This window comes from Carassius carassius, chromosome 42 (assembly GCF_963082965.1).
Source record: "Carassius carassius chromosome 42, fCarCar2.1, whole genome shotgun sequence".
Classification (NCBI taxonomy): domain Eukaryota; kingdom Metazoa; phylum Chordata; class Actinopteri; order Cypriniformes; family Cyprinidae; genus Carassius; species Carassius carassius.
Window position 1 is genome coordinate 22,374,341 of NC_081796.1, and position 17,272 is coordinate 22,391,612.

At 35.8% G+C, this 17,272-nt stretch overlaps 1 protein-coding gene across 1 annotated transcript; it reads right to left on the reverse strand.

The window, feature by feature from the left end:
* Window positions 1–1,570: 1,570 nt before the first annotated feature.
* On the reverse strand, window positions 1,571–12,251 carry LOC132123933 (UDP-N-acetylglucosamine transferase subunit ALG14 homolog). Its single transcript, XM_059534612.1, has 3 exons — window positions 12,228–12,251; window positions 10,518–10,643; window positions 1,571–1,843 (listed from the first exon to the last, which is right to left on the reverse strand). The coding sequence occupies exons 1-3, from the start codon at window positions 12,249–12,251 to the stop codon at window positions 1,613–1,615; spliced, it is 381 nt and encodes a 126-aa protein (XP_059390595.1). The 3' UTR covers window positions 1,571–1,612.
* Between the last annotated feature and the right edge of the window lie 5,021 nt (window positions 12,252–17,272).

A 17,272-nucleotide genomic window follows, 5' to 3' on the forward strand; every position in this document is an offset into this window, starting at 1 on the left:
CTATGGTATGGTAAAATGCCAGTAACCACAATTTATCAGTAGAAATCAATCAATCAACAATGTCTATCATAAAACACACAACACAGGCTAAGTGTACGGATCCAGTTTGTGTTTCATGTTCTGTATTGTCAAGTAGCTTTAAATGACCAGTTGATGCTTTGAGTGTGATGTGCAGGGTGGGGCTCTGATGTCAGGGTTATTTTTGTCTGAAAGGTTGAAGTGAAAACAAAATGAGGAAAAAAACAACTATCATGGAGGTGGTTTGTCTGAGGAGATCAGTATCTCTTGCTGTCACTCAACCTGTGCAGCGTGAACAAGGAAACTACTCCATTAAGACTTTTTCTCTAAGGTTGATTTTGTTTCTAATAACATAGATACAAAGAAAATGCCAGAATGTTTTGAGCTTCACTTCGTGATTTATCTGACAACATGACCTTTTTGATCAGAGGCCTTTAGGCCCTTTGTCGGCTAAAAATCAAATGCAACATTAAATATAAGAATGAAATTGAATGTATTCTGCCAGGTCGACTAGGAAATATATTGACTATATTGATGAAGGTATCAGCCAGTGAGAGATTAAACAATGAATTGTTTCCAGATAAGACTCTAGAGAATTTATGACTGGAGATATAACTGAGGTCAGTAAGCAAGTTTAATATTTAACAGTTTTTATGATTATTTCAGACTCAATATGGATTCTTTCTAGATTTACACTCATTTAGTCTTTACGGGTTCTCATGCGGAATCACACTTGCTGTTAGTGTTTGGTCTTTACCTCGTCCCCTCCCAAAAAACCACCTAACCAGTGCCTAATCAGTTCTACTTAAAAAATATTCTATTCATTTTTCTTCACTAGAGTTTAATAAAGACTTTAAGTTCCATAAATGGTCACCTTTTCACTTCAAAAGACGATAACTGATGGACTGGAGTGGTTTGGATTTCTTGTAGATTATTGCAAGACTGTTGCAATCTATGCTCATGATAACCAAATTACACATGACATCACATACCTTCCAGACATGTCTGATGGGATCATCCACTTGCAGCTGTTCAGAAAGTGGATGAACTTTATGCTGAAAAGTAAAGTTACCAATATGAATTTGCTCTGGGAGACAAAAGAATCCATCAGGTTAAGTTCTACCTCATGCTACAGGTATTAGAGTACTTGAACCACATACCAGCACAGAAAGACAATGAAGTAGCACTCAAATGGAAAATATTTCATAGGAATGCTGAGGAAAAATGCATTCACACGTAAGAATGAGGTGTCAAAATCTAAATTAAAAAAAGTCTTCCATTTAACTGACTGATAATATAACCTTGAAATGGACAAACCTGTGATCAAAAGACAAATATTGTTTAGCATGCAGTGGTGCGTGTGTATAAACTTTGCTCACTTTAATTTTGTTGACTTTCAGAGGCGTAAAAGATAGAGCAGGTGTGTAGAACAGGACATTTCATCAGCCTATCATGACCGTCTGGCTTAAAAAAACAAAACTCTGAGATAGTTGTCATAGCTGTGTACTTAGCACGTCAGTAACTGCATAGGAATGAATCGAATGTGAATATGAAATCATAAAGACATGAAAAGTCTACAGAAAGGGATTTCTCTTCACACCAGTCTCCCTAAGTAGATGGCCTTCGGGTATTTGTCTTTCAGTGATGCCCACTGCACAAACAAGCAGTCAGAAAAGTAGTAGAGGATCTTCCCGGATAGAGACAGTGTCTCCACACGACAGATGCTTTCCACATAGATGATCAAGACTCTTTTTAGTCCCAGGACGCCCAGGAGCAGCCCAGTGGCACACAGTGGGACACACGTCCCTGGACCATTACACAGCAACTGAAACACAAACACACACTTGCTTAAAAATATAAGCAAAAACATCACTTTATATTTAAATATTCAATTAATGAACAACTAACAGTGAACATTTCTTGTATATATATATATATATATATATATATATATATATATAATATAATATATAATATATATATATATTACTAAGACACACCAGCAGAAAGAAGCCAGCATAAAGTACAGAGTCCTCTGAGTTGGAGAAATATGAGCTTTCTGGTTCAAAACTGGAGACAGTGAGCGGCACAGGAAGGTGGTCAGACTTCGGTGGAGACGAGCCATGGGGTCTGGAGAAATCATCTTACCCCGACTGCTCAGACTTATTAACATTGGAAAAATCCAGCCTCTGTCTGCTCAGAGCTGAAACCGATATGTGGCAGGAACCGAGGACAACGACTAACTTGAGAACATCAGAGGTTACGGACGTTTCCACTCACATATGCTTCAGTTAATTTCTGTCTGCTTCAAGGCCCACCGGTGCTCGGATTTAGATTATTGCCAGTTTCCAAACAGTTTAAGACACCCCATTTCCCATCCTGCACCTGGAGGCAGATAAGCGATGAGGATGGGCAGGGATAGAGCACCAGGTGGGCGATCTGTCTCGGCCTGTATTTACATTTCACACGCACCTGTGAGTTCACTTCGGGGAATGACATCACTGTCACCCAACAGAGAGACGCTGACTTCAGCTCTGAAGGCTGCTAGATTGTGTACAGAGATTGGCGAGCGTTTGCTATGGGCACAGGCCAAGCTGTCAGAGCACTATTTGAGTCTGTCATCAGAGTGGTGCAAATTTAAATGGCCATTGTGTGAAACTTCAACACGACATAAATCAAGCATTCGAAAAACACAATTTTCGGATCAGCGGGGTTCTGAATGTGCATCAAAGAAAACCGCTTGTTTTTCTCAAACCTCTTTTTGATAAAGATAGTGAAAACTGGATATGAGGCGCTCTCTTTTTTAGCCTCTTCTGCATTTTCTCAAACACTTGGCATTAGCAATCATAAAAACTAAAACACATCAGCTAAATACTGTTCCACCAAGCTTGTCTTCATTAAAAGAGAGTTTCAGTTGTTTCTGTGATGTACTGAAATATAATTACAAGCACTTCATACGTTTCAAAGGCTTTTATCGACAATTACATGACATTTATGCAAAGAGTCAGTATTTGCAGTGTTCGCCCTTCTTTTTCAGGACCTCTGCAATTCGACTGGGCATGCCCTCAATCAACTTTTGGGCCAAATCCTGACTGATAGCAACCCATTCTTTCATAATCACTTCTTGGAGTTTGTCAGAATTAGTGGGTTTTTGTTTGTCCACCCGCCTCTTGAGGATTGACCACAAGTTCTCAATGGGATTAAGATCTGGGGAGTTTCCAGGCCATGAACCCAAAATTTCAACATTCTGGTCCCCGAGCCACTTAGTTATCACTTTTGCCTTATGGCACGGTGCTCCATCGTGCTGGAAAATGCATTGTTCTTCACCAAACTGTTGTTGGATTGTTGGAAGAAGTTGCTGTTGGAGGGTGTTTTGGTACCATTCTTTATTCATGGCTGTGTTTTTGGGCAGAATTGTGAGTGAGCCCACTCCCTTGGATGAGAAGCAACCCCACACATGAATGGTGTCAGGATGCTTTATTGTTGGCATGACACAGGACTGATGGTAGCGCTCACCTTTTCTTCTCCGGACAAGCCTTTTTCCAGATGCCCCAAACAATCGGAAAGGGGCTTCATCAGAGAATATGACTTTGCCCCAGTCCTCAGGAGTCCATTCACTATACTTTCTGCAGAAGATCAATCTGTCCTGATGTTTTTTTGAAGAGAAGTGGCTTCTTTGCTGCCCTTCTTGACACCAGGCCATCTTCCAAAAGTCTTGGCCTCACTGTGCGTGCAGATGCGCTCACACCTGCCTGCTGCCATTCCTGAGCAAGCTCTGCACTGGTGGCACTCCGAGCCCGCAGCTGAATCCTCTTTAGGAGACGATCCTGGCGCTTGCTGGACTTTCTTGGACGCCCTGAAGCCTTCTTTACAAGAATTGAACCTCTTTCCTTGAAATTCTTGATGATCCTATAAATTGTTGATTTAGGTGCAATCTTAGTAGCCACAATATTCTTGCCTGTGAAGCCATTTTTATGCAACGCAATGATGGCTGCACGCGTTTCTTTGCAGGTCACCATGGTTAACAATGGAAGAACAATGATTTCAAGCATCACTCTCCTTTTAACATGTCAAGTCTGCCGTTCTAACCCAATCAGCCTGACATAATGATCTCCAGCCTTGTGCTCGTCAACATTCTCACCTGAGTTAACAAGACGATTACTGAAATGATCTCAGCAGGTCCTTTAATTACAGCAATGAAATGCAGTGGAAAGGTTTTTTTGGGATTAAGTTAATTTTCATGGCAAAGAAGAACTATGCAATTCATCTGATCACTCTTCATAACATTCTGGAGTATATGCAAATTGCTATTATAAAAAATTAAGCAGCAACTTTTCCAATTTCCAATATTTATGTAATTCTCAAAACTTTTGGCCACGACTGTAGAAAATAGGAAAGAAGCTAACAGACAAGGTTTTGTAATCATTTTCATATGGCATACTGAAACTTCTTTTTCATAACAATAACTTTTTTATACAGTGTCTTTACTAAGCTAAAGAAATTGGTTAAGTACATAACTTAAATAAATTACACGTTTTGTGAGATTTTTTAGGTCTATAAAATATAACCTAAGGTCTAAAATATATCAATACATTTTGAAAATAAATAAATAAAGCATCTTTCAAGGTGTAACATTTGTTATACTTTTTGGATGAACTATTCTAATCTTGTAATTTTTCCTCTCGTTTTCTTTTGCATCACATACAAACATATTACATATTCATATATTTTCTTCTATAGAATCTTTCCAAAGATCAAGGTCTAATATTGATACATTTTAGTATTAATGAAATAAATAATACAATATAAAAGAAATAAAATATAATTAACTGTTATAATTAACAGAACTGTTTGTCCAAAACTTTCCACTGCACACATAAACATGGTGCTCAAGCAAAGTGAATATCTCATCAATATCTGTTGATGGCCAGTGCATGTTAAACTGCTGCTTATTTAAAGACAGTGGGGATTATACACTAATGCTGAAATATTTTAATAAATCAAAGGCCTTATAGAGTCATTGTGCCTGTGATGACATCACTGTGAGACATGTTCGTGTCACAGCTGCACCCACAGGTGAGGACGTGTACAGGTGCTGAGGTGTAATCACTAATGAGGTCATCGAAACTACTAATGATCTCTATTCTGTGAGCCAACTTTATTACCTCACATTATACAGAGCAGCTCCAGATGAGATTAAACTGTTTCCAGACTAAATGACTTCCCTTCTCAGGCTTCAGATGAGTCAGCACAGACCAGACTGCAGGTGTCATGGCTATAAATGACAGACAAGTTCATTCTGAGTTTTGTTAAACATTAACAGAGTAAAAGGTTGGCTATACAGTGTATAAGTAGCAACACAACATAAACACCCAATTTAGTTTTATTTTGCCAGCCTGTGCTTTTTACTGCAAGAATGGCATCATCTTATGTTTTCAACTTTTTATTTACATTTGTATATATATAGTTTGAGTTTGTGACTAGGATTATGCACTGAGGTAAATTTGATATATATATATATATATATATTAATTACAAATATACATTAATTACACATATGTATTACACACACACATGCACACAAAACATTTATTTATTATGTATTATTCTAAAAATTATATAAAACATTGAAATATAATTTATATTATAAATGTGTATTACATTATATATTTTGAGTAAGCTATATAAAATAATGCAAAATTAAATTATATATATTTAAAAATACTGTATGTTAAATATAAATTACATACTGTATATAACACATTTTAGATTATGATAAAATAATAAATAAATACATGCATATATGCTTGCACGTGTTAAATTTCCATTTCATTTGTTTATTTACTTTATATTATTTATAGAATGAAGTTGTTATTTTGATAAACTGTATTGTGTTGTTTATAGCATGCCCTTTTGTATATTATTGCTTATATTACATTTTGCACGTTATCATGGTTTGACATCAGATTTGTGATTAGGATTGCTTGTTTATGAACACTATTTCTCTACATGCAGATCCTAACATTTTCTAACATGCAGATCTTGTTTTATGATCTATCCATCACTAACTATCATGGATGAACATTAGATAAATAAAACACATAGCTTCGTTTGCTTCCAAATAAGGCTAAGATGAAACATATGGAGATGTAGTCGAAAAAGAAAACTCAGGATCAGTGAGGAGTCTCTGTGGAATGTGAAGGGACGTCCAGCACACAAAGGCAGACCCCATTATTTGTTATTGTAAATCGTAACAACCTCCTCCTCCACACACACAAAAGCTATGTAGCACAGATTCTTCAAATTGTTTTCCCGTATTCTTTCGCATTTTGGATTTGAGTCACAGCTAGACTCACTCACGAAACTGAATGCATTTCCCCCACAATCTGATTGCGTAAGGTGAATTTCTGTGCAGAATAGTTTTATCAAGATGTCTCAAAACTAATTTAGTATCAGTTCAAGTGTTAACTTGTCAATGTGAGTCTAAGAGGGAGGAGGCAGCGATACAGAAAAGAAATGTGAGAAACTGTAAATCGCAATATACACTGGGAAATGGGAAGATATACTGTTAATTTTCTGCCATGTTATCCATTATTTTTAAGGACATTTCCATTAACGTGCAAAAATTCAAAATACAGGTAAAACACCTGTAAAAAAATCTATATGGAAAATTGCACCATACATATATATATATATATATATATATATATATATATATATATATATATATATATATATATATAATTTTTATTTATACTATATCTACACTATAACAGCCAATAATGTTTCTGATAGAGGCACAACCTGTTTGTTTACTTTAGAACATTTTTACTGTAACCTAAAAATATATATATTGTGTGTGTGTCTGTGTGATTTAAGCCAAACATGCAAAATATATAAAATCCACAGCATCTTTTTCCTTGCTGATTGGAATTTAATTATTGAAAGATGATCTTGACAAAGACAAAGAAAATTAACGACAGAAATCGTGGCACTCTCAATATAGTAGCTGTATGAATTAAATTTATTTAATATGCTCAAATAAAAAGAAATATGCATAATTTAAGGCAAAGAAGCTAAATATAACATATTTGTGTTATCAGTTTTATTGCTGATTTTAAACATATTATTAAAATAATCTTCAACTGTGCGCACTTTGGTCTAGACTGACGTATAACATGAGATGTAATTACTGAACAGTGGTATTATTGACTGCTCCTCAAGGCATGCAGAATCAGGCCAAGACACTTGGCTTGTGCTGACACATCTGGAGCTCATGAGGACCCGTGACGCACTTATTTCCTTTTATGGCTAAAAGAGGACTGAATCCACCCCCTCTTCACCTCTGGATTTCAGACCTGACCCCCCCATTTCCCCCATCTGCGCTCTGGTATTTGGACACACAGGCCCCAGCCCTACACTGACATGCTCAAGTTTGTTTAAAACAAAGAGCTGACATTTGAGTCATGCTGAAGGACGATCCCTCACCGCGCAGACACAATAGGGGTGCCGGACCCCCTAAAGAAGATCTTAGACATTGTCTGCTGGACTAAAAAGGAAATCCTGCTGTCGCAGTGCAACGGCGGATCAAAGGCCACCTGGTACTTATATTGCAATATCACATTCCAAATGAACAAAAAAAAAAAAAATTATAATTTAAACATGTATTAAATATTGTAACAAATATATGCAGGTGAATCTCACAATATATATATATATATATATATATATGAAATAAAAATAAATGAAAGTTAAATAAAGATATAAAAAGACTCATAAAAATGATACAGAGTAAAATTTTAAAAATTACAAAAATTTAAATGAAAACTAAAAATATAAAGATAAAAGCTAATATATATATATATATATATATATATATATATACACAAGCACACACAAAAATACATTCAGTCTATAAAGATTTTATAATAAAGCAGTACATACATGATTATATAATTAATTTAAATAAATAATTTTCTTAATTATTTCCACTTTATTACTTGAATTTAAGGCAAAATCTAAGTTTAACGAAACTCGTTTAACATGAAACTATAGCGTAAAACAGATATAAGTCAAAAAAAGAAAAAAGGCTCATTAAATGAATTCAGCTGACTGGAAAAGTGGGAAGTGACGTCAGCATGAGGACAGAGGTAAACGCTAATTATAGAGATTAACAGAACACTAGCATGGTCTCTCATCCGTCAGAGATTAGACTGGTTTGTTCTGACCTATGAGCTCTGCTGCTCAAGCACTGCAGCGCCGGCTGCTTAGTCATGCTCCGCCTCCTCTCAGCCGGTTCCCCCGGTAACGCAGAAACCTGATGCTGCTTGGCTCCGCCCCCACAGGGACATGTGAGAGTAGTCAAGCAGCTGGGCCAAGGAGCCAGTCAGGTCTCGCCACATCCTGAGAACAAGACCCCTCGGCTGCTCTGCTCACAACCCTTCATTACACAACCACAGGAGGAGGAGAGAGAGAAAGAGGCCCTGAACGGCAGATCATTCCTGAAAAAGGGCTTAAATGCTGCCCATCCCTCTCTCTTTTCCTAAATCAACCCCGTACCTTACTTCTTTATCTGTCTTTGATAGTTTTCCCAGCGATTCTCTCTCTCTCTTTGTTTCTTGCTGAAGACAAGCAGAGAAACAGCAGGATTAGTGTTTGCTTATACAGCAGACAGTCTTCCAGCAGTAATGCGATAGTCTTATCATCTGCTGAAGGAAAAATACATCTTTATCACCTGCTTAAACATTCCCATGCTGCTGTGTGACAACAACTACTGCTTTTGTGTAAAGCAGGGAGAGTTCACACAAAAAAATCATTTACCCAACCTCAAGTTGTAATAAACCTGTATAACTTTCAAAAGAAGATATTTTCAGTTCTATTTTTTGACTCAATTTTTTTTTTAATGTATTTTATTTCAACTAGTGGCCAAGGCAACATGTTTCATTTTCATTTAGTGCAACTTTACACTGCTGATCATTACGATTTTTATTACTTTTGAATTTATCTGATCAAAAATACAGAAAAAAGCATTAATATTATTAAATATTATAAATATAATTTAAAATAAGAGTGTTCTATTTTAATATACTTTAAAATTCAATTGATTTCTGTGATAAAAGTTGAATTTTCAGCATCATTCCTCCAGTCTTCAGTGTCACATGATCCTTCAAATATGCCAATTCATTATTAATGTTGGAAACAGATTTTGTAGCTTATTATTTAGAACCTGCAACACCTTTTTTGGGATTCTTTGATGAATAAAAAGTAATATATATATATATATATATATATATATATATATTCAAAATATTAATCTTTTCTTACAATATAAATCTGTACTGTCACTTTTTTATCACCTTAACACTGAATAAAAGCATTAATTTCTTTCAAAAATAGAAATAAAAATCCCCAAACTTTTGAATGGCAGTGTATTACAAAAGATTTCTATTTTCTAACATTGCTAATAAATCTGCATATTAGAATGATTTCCGAAGGATCATGTGACACTGAAGACTGGAGTAATGGCTTATAAAAATTCAGCTTTGCCATCATAGGAATAAATTATATTTTAAAGCATATTAAAATAAAAAATAGTTACTTGAAACTGCAATATTATTTTCACAATTCTACTCTTTTTTCTGTATTTTTAATCAAATAAATGCAGCCTCAAAGACCATAAAAAACCTCTTAAGGTGCCATAGAATATATTGATACAATATTTTAAATTGTTCTCTGAGTGTGTATGTGATGTTTTATCTCCAAAACAGCATCAATTGACTTAAAAATTGTACTTCTCTGGCCAAACCTTTAGGAAAACTACAGAATTTGGACTAGATTTTACAGATGATCTGAACTATAAATAATAGAGGGTGGAGATATTTATAAAAAGCTATGTTTTCCAAAACAGTGCACAGGATGTTTAAACTCTCAAGGTTGTGGACCGGGCAGAAGACGCTAAAATGTTAATCTGAAGCACACATTGTTACAGAGATTTACTTTAGAGACACATTAAAGTATGATTAACAATATACATTAATAACACAATCGAATACATTACTTGAGCTGAACAATGACACAGTTGTAGAGCTGCCTATAAATAACTTGAACTTGTTTCATTATTTGCAATATTGACATAGTTATTGAACTTAACTGAAACTGAAACTAAATAATTGAGCTAAATGATAACACTGCTGTCTTTATTGTTCTGTACTGCACACTGTATTAAAGGGCTAGAAAAATAAATGTTTGATGACTTGACTACTTCACATTTTCGAATTCGATAATGCAAACTAATATTCATCACATTCCAAGTATGTTTGCATACTGTATATTTAAATTTCAATAAATTGCTCTTTGTACTCAAAATAGTGCTAGGCTGCCATTAGGCCCTTAGTTTCATAAATATGCTATTTCTGGAGGAGCGTTACAAAACCGCCTGCAGAACAGAGGAAATTAATTTCATAATCATGATGGGGGAATGAATGAGAGGAGAGAAAAGCCTCCATATCCGGCTGAAGCCTAAAGACCAGCGGGACGGACGACATCAGAGCACTGAAGGAACTCAAAACAGAGGAACTCCACGACTGACGCACTACACCACTGTGAGGAATCTGCTGAATAGTGAACTGTGATTAAAAAATAGAGGAAAACATATAATGATTGAGGTAATATCCATCATTTCAAATCCACAGTGCAATGCACACACACACACACACACACACACACACACACACACACACACACACACACAAAAGAAAAATAATAATAATAAAAAATAAAATAAAACAAAGGATCTGCTGCCATCTGCTGGTCAAAGTAAGAGAATTTAACACATTTATGATCACAGAAGAAAGAAAATCATGTGTGTTTGGAATGAGGAAAGAATTGTAATTTTGGGGTGCATTATTCCTTTAATGGTGAACATATATTTTCAGTATAAATCAATCATCTTCTGTCCTGGTTTATATGCCGATGCATGTCGTAAAATACCCAATAATCGTAAAATGAACAGTGTTATTAATACTACAGCAGTGAGAACGACTCCACTCACAACATACAGAAATGCCATCAGATACCAAACTACACCCTATCAAAAGTTTTAAGAATCAAGTCTCAAAACGTTAGTAGTCGGAAAAGAACACATTGATCATTTAAACTACTTTTTAAACTAAAACTGTAATAAATGCTGTATTTTTCAGAATGGAATATCACTACGCGAACAGCTGCTACGGAAAGAAAAGAAAAACACATTTTATATCACTTTCACTCAGAAGTTTAGAAACAACGACCTCTACTGGCTCCTTTTAAAAGTGAAGGAAGCTAATTAGGAGGACGTGTATTTTTATATATATATTTTAAAATATTTTTTAGCTTATTATTTAGATTATCATATATTATATGTATCATTTTATTGATCATTTCAACGTTATTGACTTCTAAAAAAATACAGTTAATTTTTAGCACACTCCAATAGAGGGGCATGTTGTCTCACAATATAGGGTAATTTGTCACATTGGAGCCTTACTCAGTTTTTTTAGTAAAATTTAAATAGTAAACAGTTATGTACCAGTTATGTATAGTAAACACACACACATACACACACAGACACACACACAGAGAGAGAGAGAGAGAGAGAGAGAGAGAGAGAGAGAAATATCAATTAACATAAAAATTATTATTAACATAAAATACAATTAATAAAATAGTTACCCCCGTACATCTGAGAAAACTTAAAAAGAACACTTTAAACACATTCCTTCAAGAAGATAATTATGACAACTAGCATTTATGCTTAAACTAATCTCCCATGATGTGAATTTGAATGGCCTTTCCTGAATTCAGAACTAAACATAAACAACATGTTGCTCAGAATATATCCGATGAATGTGTTTAATTAAAGTTCTCTAATTTTCTATGAGAAGATCTCGTGTTTGTTGTCACATGGAAATGGTCCTCATTTGTTTTGTCTATGGTGCTCCTGTGGAAGTGCTGCACTTACACTCAATTTGCCCACTTGAATGTCTTGTAAACTGGCAGACAGATATTAAATATGACTTAGGCTCATTGTCACAAGCTCATTTGTTATTCCGCCACCTCTCATTGCAAACTTTCTTGCTGAAACACCATGTATTTGTCATGATGAGTGTATATTATATAATACTAATGGCACTTTTTGGCTGCATTATTGTAATCAGATGAGACACTCAAACCTTCAGCTCAGACACAGACCCCATGTGACTGCATTTATATAGAGAACATTTTTAATTATCTGACACTGCATTCAACAGCTGCTCTTAAGATGTTCAGATCTCTCTCTCTCTCTCTCTCTCTCGGTGCGTTCTGGGAGTGTTGGGGTGCATGTGAGGGTGTTCACGAGGAGAGAACGATTGATTTTGTTTTTGTTTTTTACAAAAGACAACCAGCAGTCATCAGTTCTAATGGTGCATATGGTAAAATGTGTGACGTGTTTCAAATAATAATAATATCAGAAAAGCATTTAGTTTCAATGAAAATGAAGACTATAATAAAAAAGTTGAAAATAAAGTATAGGGTAGGGTTATGATAGGGGTATGGAGGGCTTTATTGTCCCAATAGTGTTGCATCCATTTATTTATTTGAATTGAAATTCAAATTTACACTCAATAAGTTAATATTGCATACTGTTTTACAATGTACTACAATACTGAGGTGCAGATAATTGACACTATTTGCAATAAGTAGTAAAATTTTAACTTAGTGTAAATAGAATCTATAGCTATTTGCACTTTGTGTAAATACCATATCACAAAAATGCTGCTATTTGCACTAGCATCTTGCTATTTGCACTTAATGTAAATAGCATCTATCGCTAAGAAAATATGTTATTTTCACTTAGTGCAAATAGCCGCTGCCTTTTATAATAGCCCACTTATTATAGAATTGTGCTATAATAACCCCTATAAATACAACTAAATATATACACTATTAACACTTTAAAAGAGACAGACATGTAGATGTTTTTGAAAGTTGTTTTTTCTGTTTTGGAGGGATGCTGGGGATATTGGCCATAAATAGCACGCATGTCCACACAAGGCCCAGGTTAGTGAAGTGGAAGTTAGGCCGTGTAGTACTTCTACTGCTGGTGAGAGCAACAAGTCAGCTTCTAGGATGTGCAGCCTCAAGCTGGATCACAGAGGAACATCGACAGTGATGGAGTGATTGAAAGTCAGACTGAGAATGTCCATGAAATGGTTGATTCTGATAAAAATCATGGTATTTCTGAACTGGAGGAAGCTATTGTACTGAATGATGATGTAGCTATGGTTAGTGTTGAAAGGGTTTTTAAAGAAAATTCTGAAATGTCTAATTCTGGAAAAATGTGTGATGATGATTCGGGGATGAGAGATGACAATGCTTTCTCTGATATATCTGACATTGGATAACAGTGTGGAAGTGTGGACGATGTGTATAAATTGCAAGCAGTGACGGTTCTACACGGAGGCCTAGGGAAGCCCGTGCCTCTGTAGACATGTCCCTGGCCACCCCTGTGGCCACCCCCATGCTGAAAAATAAAGGTAATATTATTTTACACGCAAGCGCCAAAAGCGGAACTAATGTGATGCAACGTTCTACACGGGTAAATTAGTGCAGCGCACCCAAACACTTAGGAACTTAATCATATTCAGGGATGCAAACATCGCACTTTTCGGCGCCTCCCGTTTTCTTCACATCAGTTTGGGTGACCTGGGTCTGATTATAATTTCTTAAAGTCATCTGAAGCAATTCCATTGCTTAATGTTATGGACAGAAGACTATTTACATCATAAATTAAAGTATACGGAAACCTTGTTTTCCCTCCTCTGCGGATGTCAATCAGGGCCGTGCAGAGACCTTTGTAGGGGCAGGTGCTCAAAGTATAAAAGGGGCACATGGAACAAGGCTTTAAATAGCGCGGTTCAAAATAGCAATACAGCAATATATTGTGATGCATTCCTTGCTGATATGGATGATTATGTATTGATACGGCAGCAAATGCTGTGATGCAGTTTTGAAAAAGAAACAGATTAGAAGAGACAATTTTAAGTTTAAAAGTAAAAAAAAAAAAAAGAAAATCCACCTATTAACTCTGGGATCCCAGCCGGCAAATGACCAACCTTCAACGTTGAAATATGTTTGAAATAAGGTCAGTTGTTGTTTTAACGCTGAAACAACGTTGATACAACGTTTAAAGCTGAACGGTTGAAAAACAGTCTGCCCATGACCAACTTTCAACGTTGAAATATGTTTGAAATAAGGTCAGTTGTTGTTTTAACGCTGAAACAACGTTGATACAACAGTGAATCAACGTTACAATATCAACGTTGATCCATTTTGCAAAATCGAAAGGTAATTCAACGTTGATTCAACCATGGTACCAACATTGTTTCAACCTTCAATCAACGTTGAAATGCCGGCTGGGATTAGAAACTGAAATGTCTTAAATTGTCCCAACCTGATGGCTTTTTCTTCTCTGTACTACATAATAATTAACAGCTGTTATAGTAAAAACTATAGAAAACGCTCGTGCCTCTACATTTTCCTCTTTCTCACCAGCCTCAATCTCCTGGCTTACCTGCTCTCTTTCTGTCACTTGTGCCTCTACATTTCCCTCTTTTTCTTCCTCTATCTTCATCTCCTCATCTTATCTATTACTTTCCACTCTCTGTCCATCTAGGAACAAGGCTCAATTTACTATTTCAGCATTAATCTATTATTTTAACCATCACTACTACTCTTGCACCTAATCAATAAGCCCACCTTAAATATTGATACAAAACATTAAACAACTGATACACTTGAATATAGTGATTAATATTATTATTACTGTTGTAGTTCTTGTTGTCTAAAATTGAACACCTTTGCAATGTTAACAAATAACAGGCTACATTTGTTATTCATCTCCTTGACACTGCACTTTGATGGCAGATCAGGTATATTATTCATTTTATATTGACACTGATATTTGTAAATTTATTTCCAGAGAGATATTGAGTTTACATGCTAAAGTGGTCTTGCTGTCGTAAACACTGTTGCTATGGAGTAGATGGTGGAAAGGAATAAGTGTTTTAAGTAAAGGGACAAATACAAGTGCTGGCATAGCCATCGGATTTGCCAAAGGAATGAATATTGATATTTTAGCTGTCCAAGAAATTGTAAAAGGAAGAATATTGCTGTTAAAAATGGAGAAGAAGAAACACGGGACTCAAACAGTATACTTGGCTCAAAGCATCTAATAATAGGGTTAGCGGAGCTAGATTAGACAGATTTTATATAAGTAAAGAATGGAACAATAAAATAACGGATGTTTCTATTTTTCCCATTGGTTTTTCAGATCACCATTTGATATTGTTTGCTTTGAATATGAAAAGAACTTCAAAACCAAACTATTTTTGGCATTTCCATACTAAACTATTGCAAGATGTTGTATTTTGTGAGAATTTTACATTCTTTTGGAATGAATGGAAGTTGTGAAAATGTGCTTATGTGGTGGGAGGTCGGTAAAACAAACATAAGAACCTTTTGTCAAAATTATAGTTCACATTCTACTTCCATGGTAAAAGCAGTGAAACAAAAACTTCAAAGGGATATACAAGCTTTGAAGAATATTCTTGTGATAAATAATGATGACGGGAGGATAAAAAATTGAACATTTGAATAAAAAGAAAGAACTTGGTTCATTATTACAAGAACAAGTGAAAGGAGCATTAATAAGAGCAAGAATTTGTTCTATTAAAGACATGGATGCTCCTTCCTCATTTTTTCTTTTAATCTTGAAAAGAAAAGTGTTCAGAAAAAGCAAATGCATCATCTTCTGCGGCCCGGCGGGGTCATAACCTCTTACCCCATTGGAAATAAGGAAATTGGCAGTTAATTTCTATACGGATCTGTATGATGTTGAGACTTGTGATCTCGAATGTGTGTCTGATTTGCTGAGAGATCTATCGAAATTGACAAATGAACAGAAGGAATCCTTGGATGGACAGATTACTTTCCAGGAGATCACTGAGGCAATGAGACAGTTATCAAATTGACTATATTTTTGTTCATGGACTATATGGAATTTACTGTTCATGGACTATAAAATAATTTCTAAATGTTTAGCAAATAGGTTGAAACATGTTTTGGAAGTATTAGTTCACAGGGATCAAACATACTGTATTCCTAAAGGGTCAATTGTGGACAATCTTTTTTAGTTAAGAGATGTCATTGATCTTATAATCAAGTCAATAATGTTGACCTGGGTGTGATAAGGTAAAAAAGCTAAAAAAGGTACAAAGATCTCCTTTTAAGAGTACCCCTACAGTGTCAAACTGTTGTACCCCAAAAGGTACAATTTTGACCCCCTTTTTTTCTGTGTGGCCTGGATGAATGTGAAATAATCTGGCCCGAAATTACATCCCAGTCCGGCCCTGGTCATGCTGAATGTTTTTATTGTTTTGTTTTTTAATACAAATCTGTTTTTTTTATGTTTTTATATCACTAAAACTAACCTGCTCTTAAGAGTCGATACATTAATAAATGAACCCAGCGAGGACAACTCATTGGAAAGACGTTTTACCAATATTTCGTGGCACATAATATGTAATGCTTTACACTCAATACAGACTCTGAATTCACATTCAAAACTCAGGTGAAACAGTGGAGCAGGGGGCACCGCATGAGCAAGCAGTGACTCCTCTTGGTCTCTCATCATAATAGAGCTGCAGTAAGAAGAACGATGAGGTCATGCCCCGTCAGCAGCTCTGATTGGACGGCTGGTGACATGAGCCATGACGAAGAAGCCTCTGGAATGCGGTGACCCTGTCAGGTCTCCATCTATGTCCACGCCTGATAAAGATGTCACTCCTCAAATCCATTCAGGGAATGTGATGTCTGCTTTGGCACTAACCTGCCATTCAGGGATGTTGCTTAAGTAGTCCTTCCTTATCTAATCCATTGTGAAACTAAACAAGACATTTCCCTTGAGGCCCAGATAGAATTTGGCTCAAATGAGGGACTCAGAGCCTCCTTCACAGGAAACTGGACAGATTTTAAAGACCAGCGTCTGAAGCACTGTGAGAAAAAGCTGAACGCTGGACAGAAGTGATTTAGGCACGAGCTCTAGAGATTGAGGGACCGCAGAAATGATGTGAACTTCTGATGTGTGGTTATATGGTTTACCGCTCCACACTGTTTTCAATGATTTCACAGATGTGAGGGGTCTTATCAATGCTGGACACCCAGAAATTTCACACCA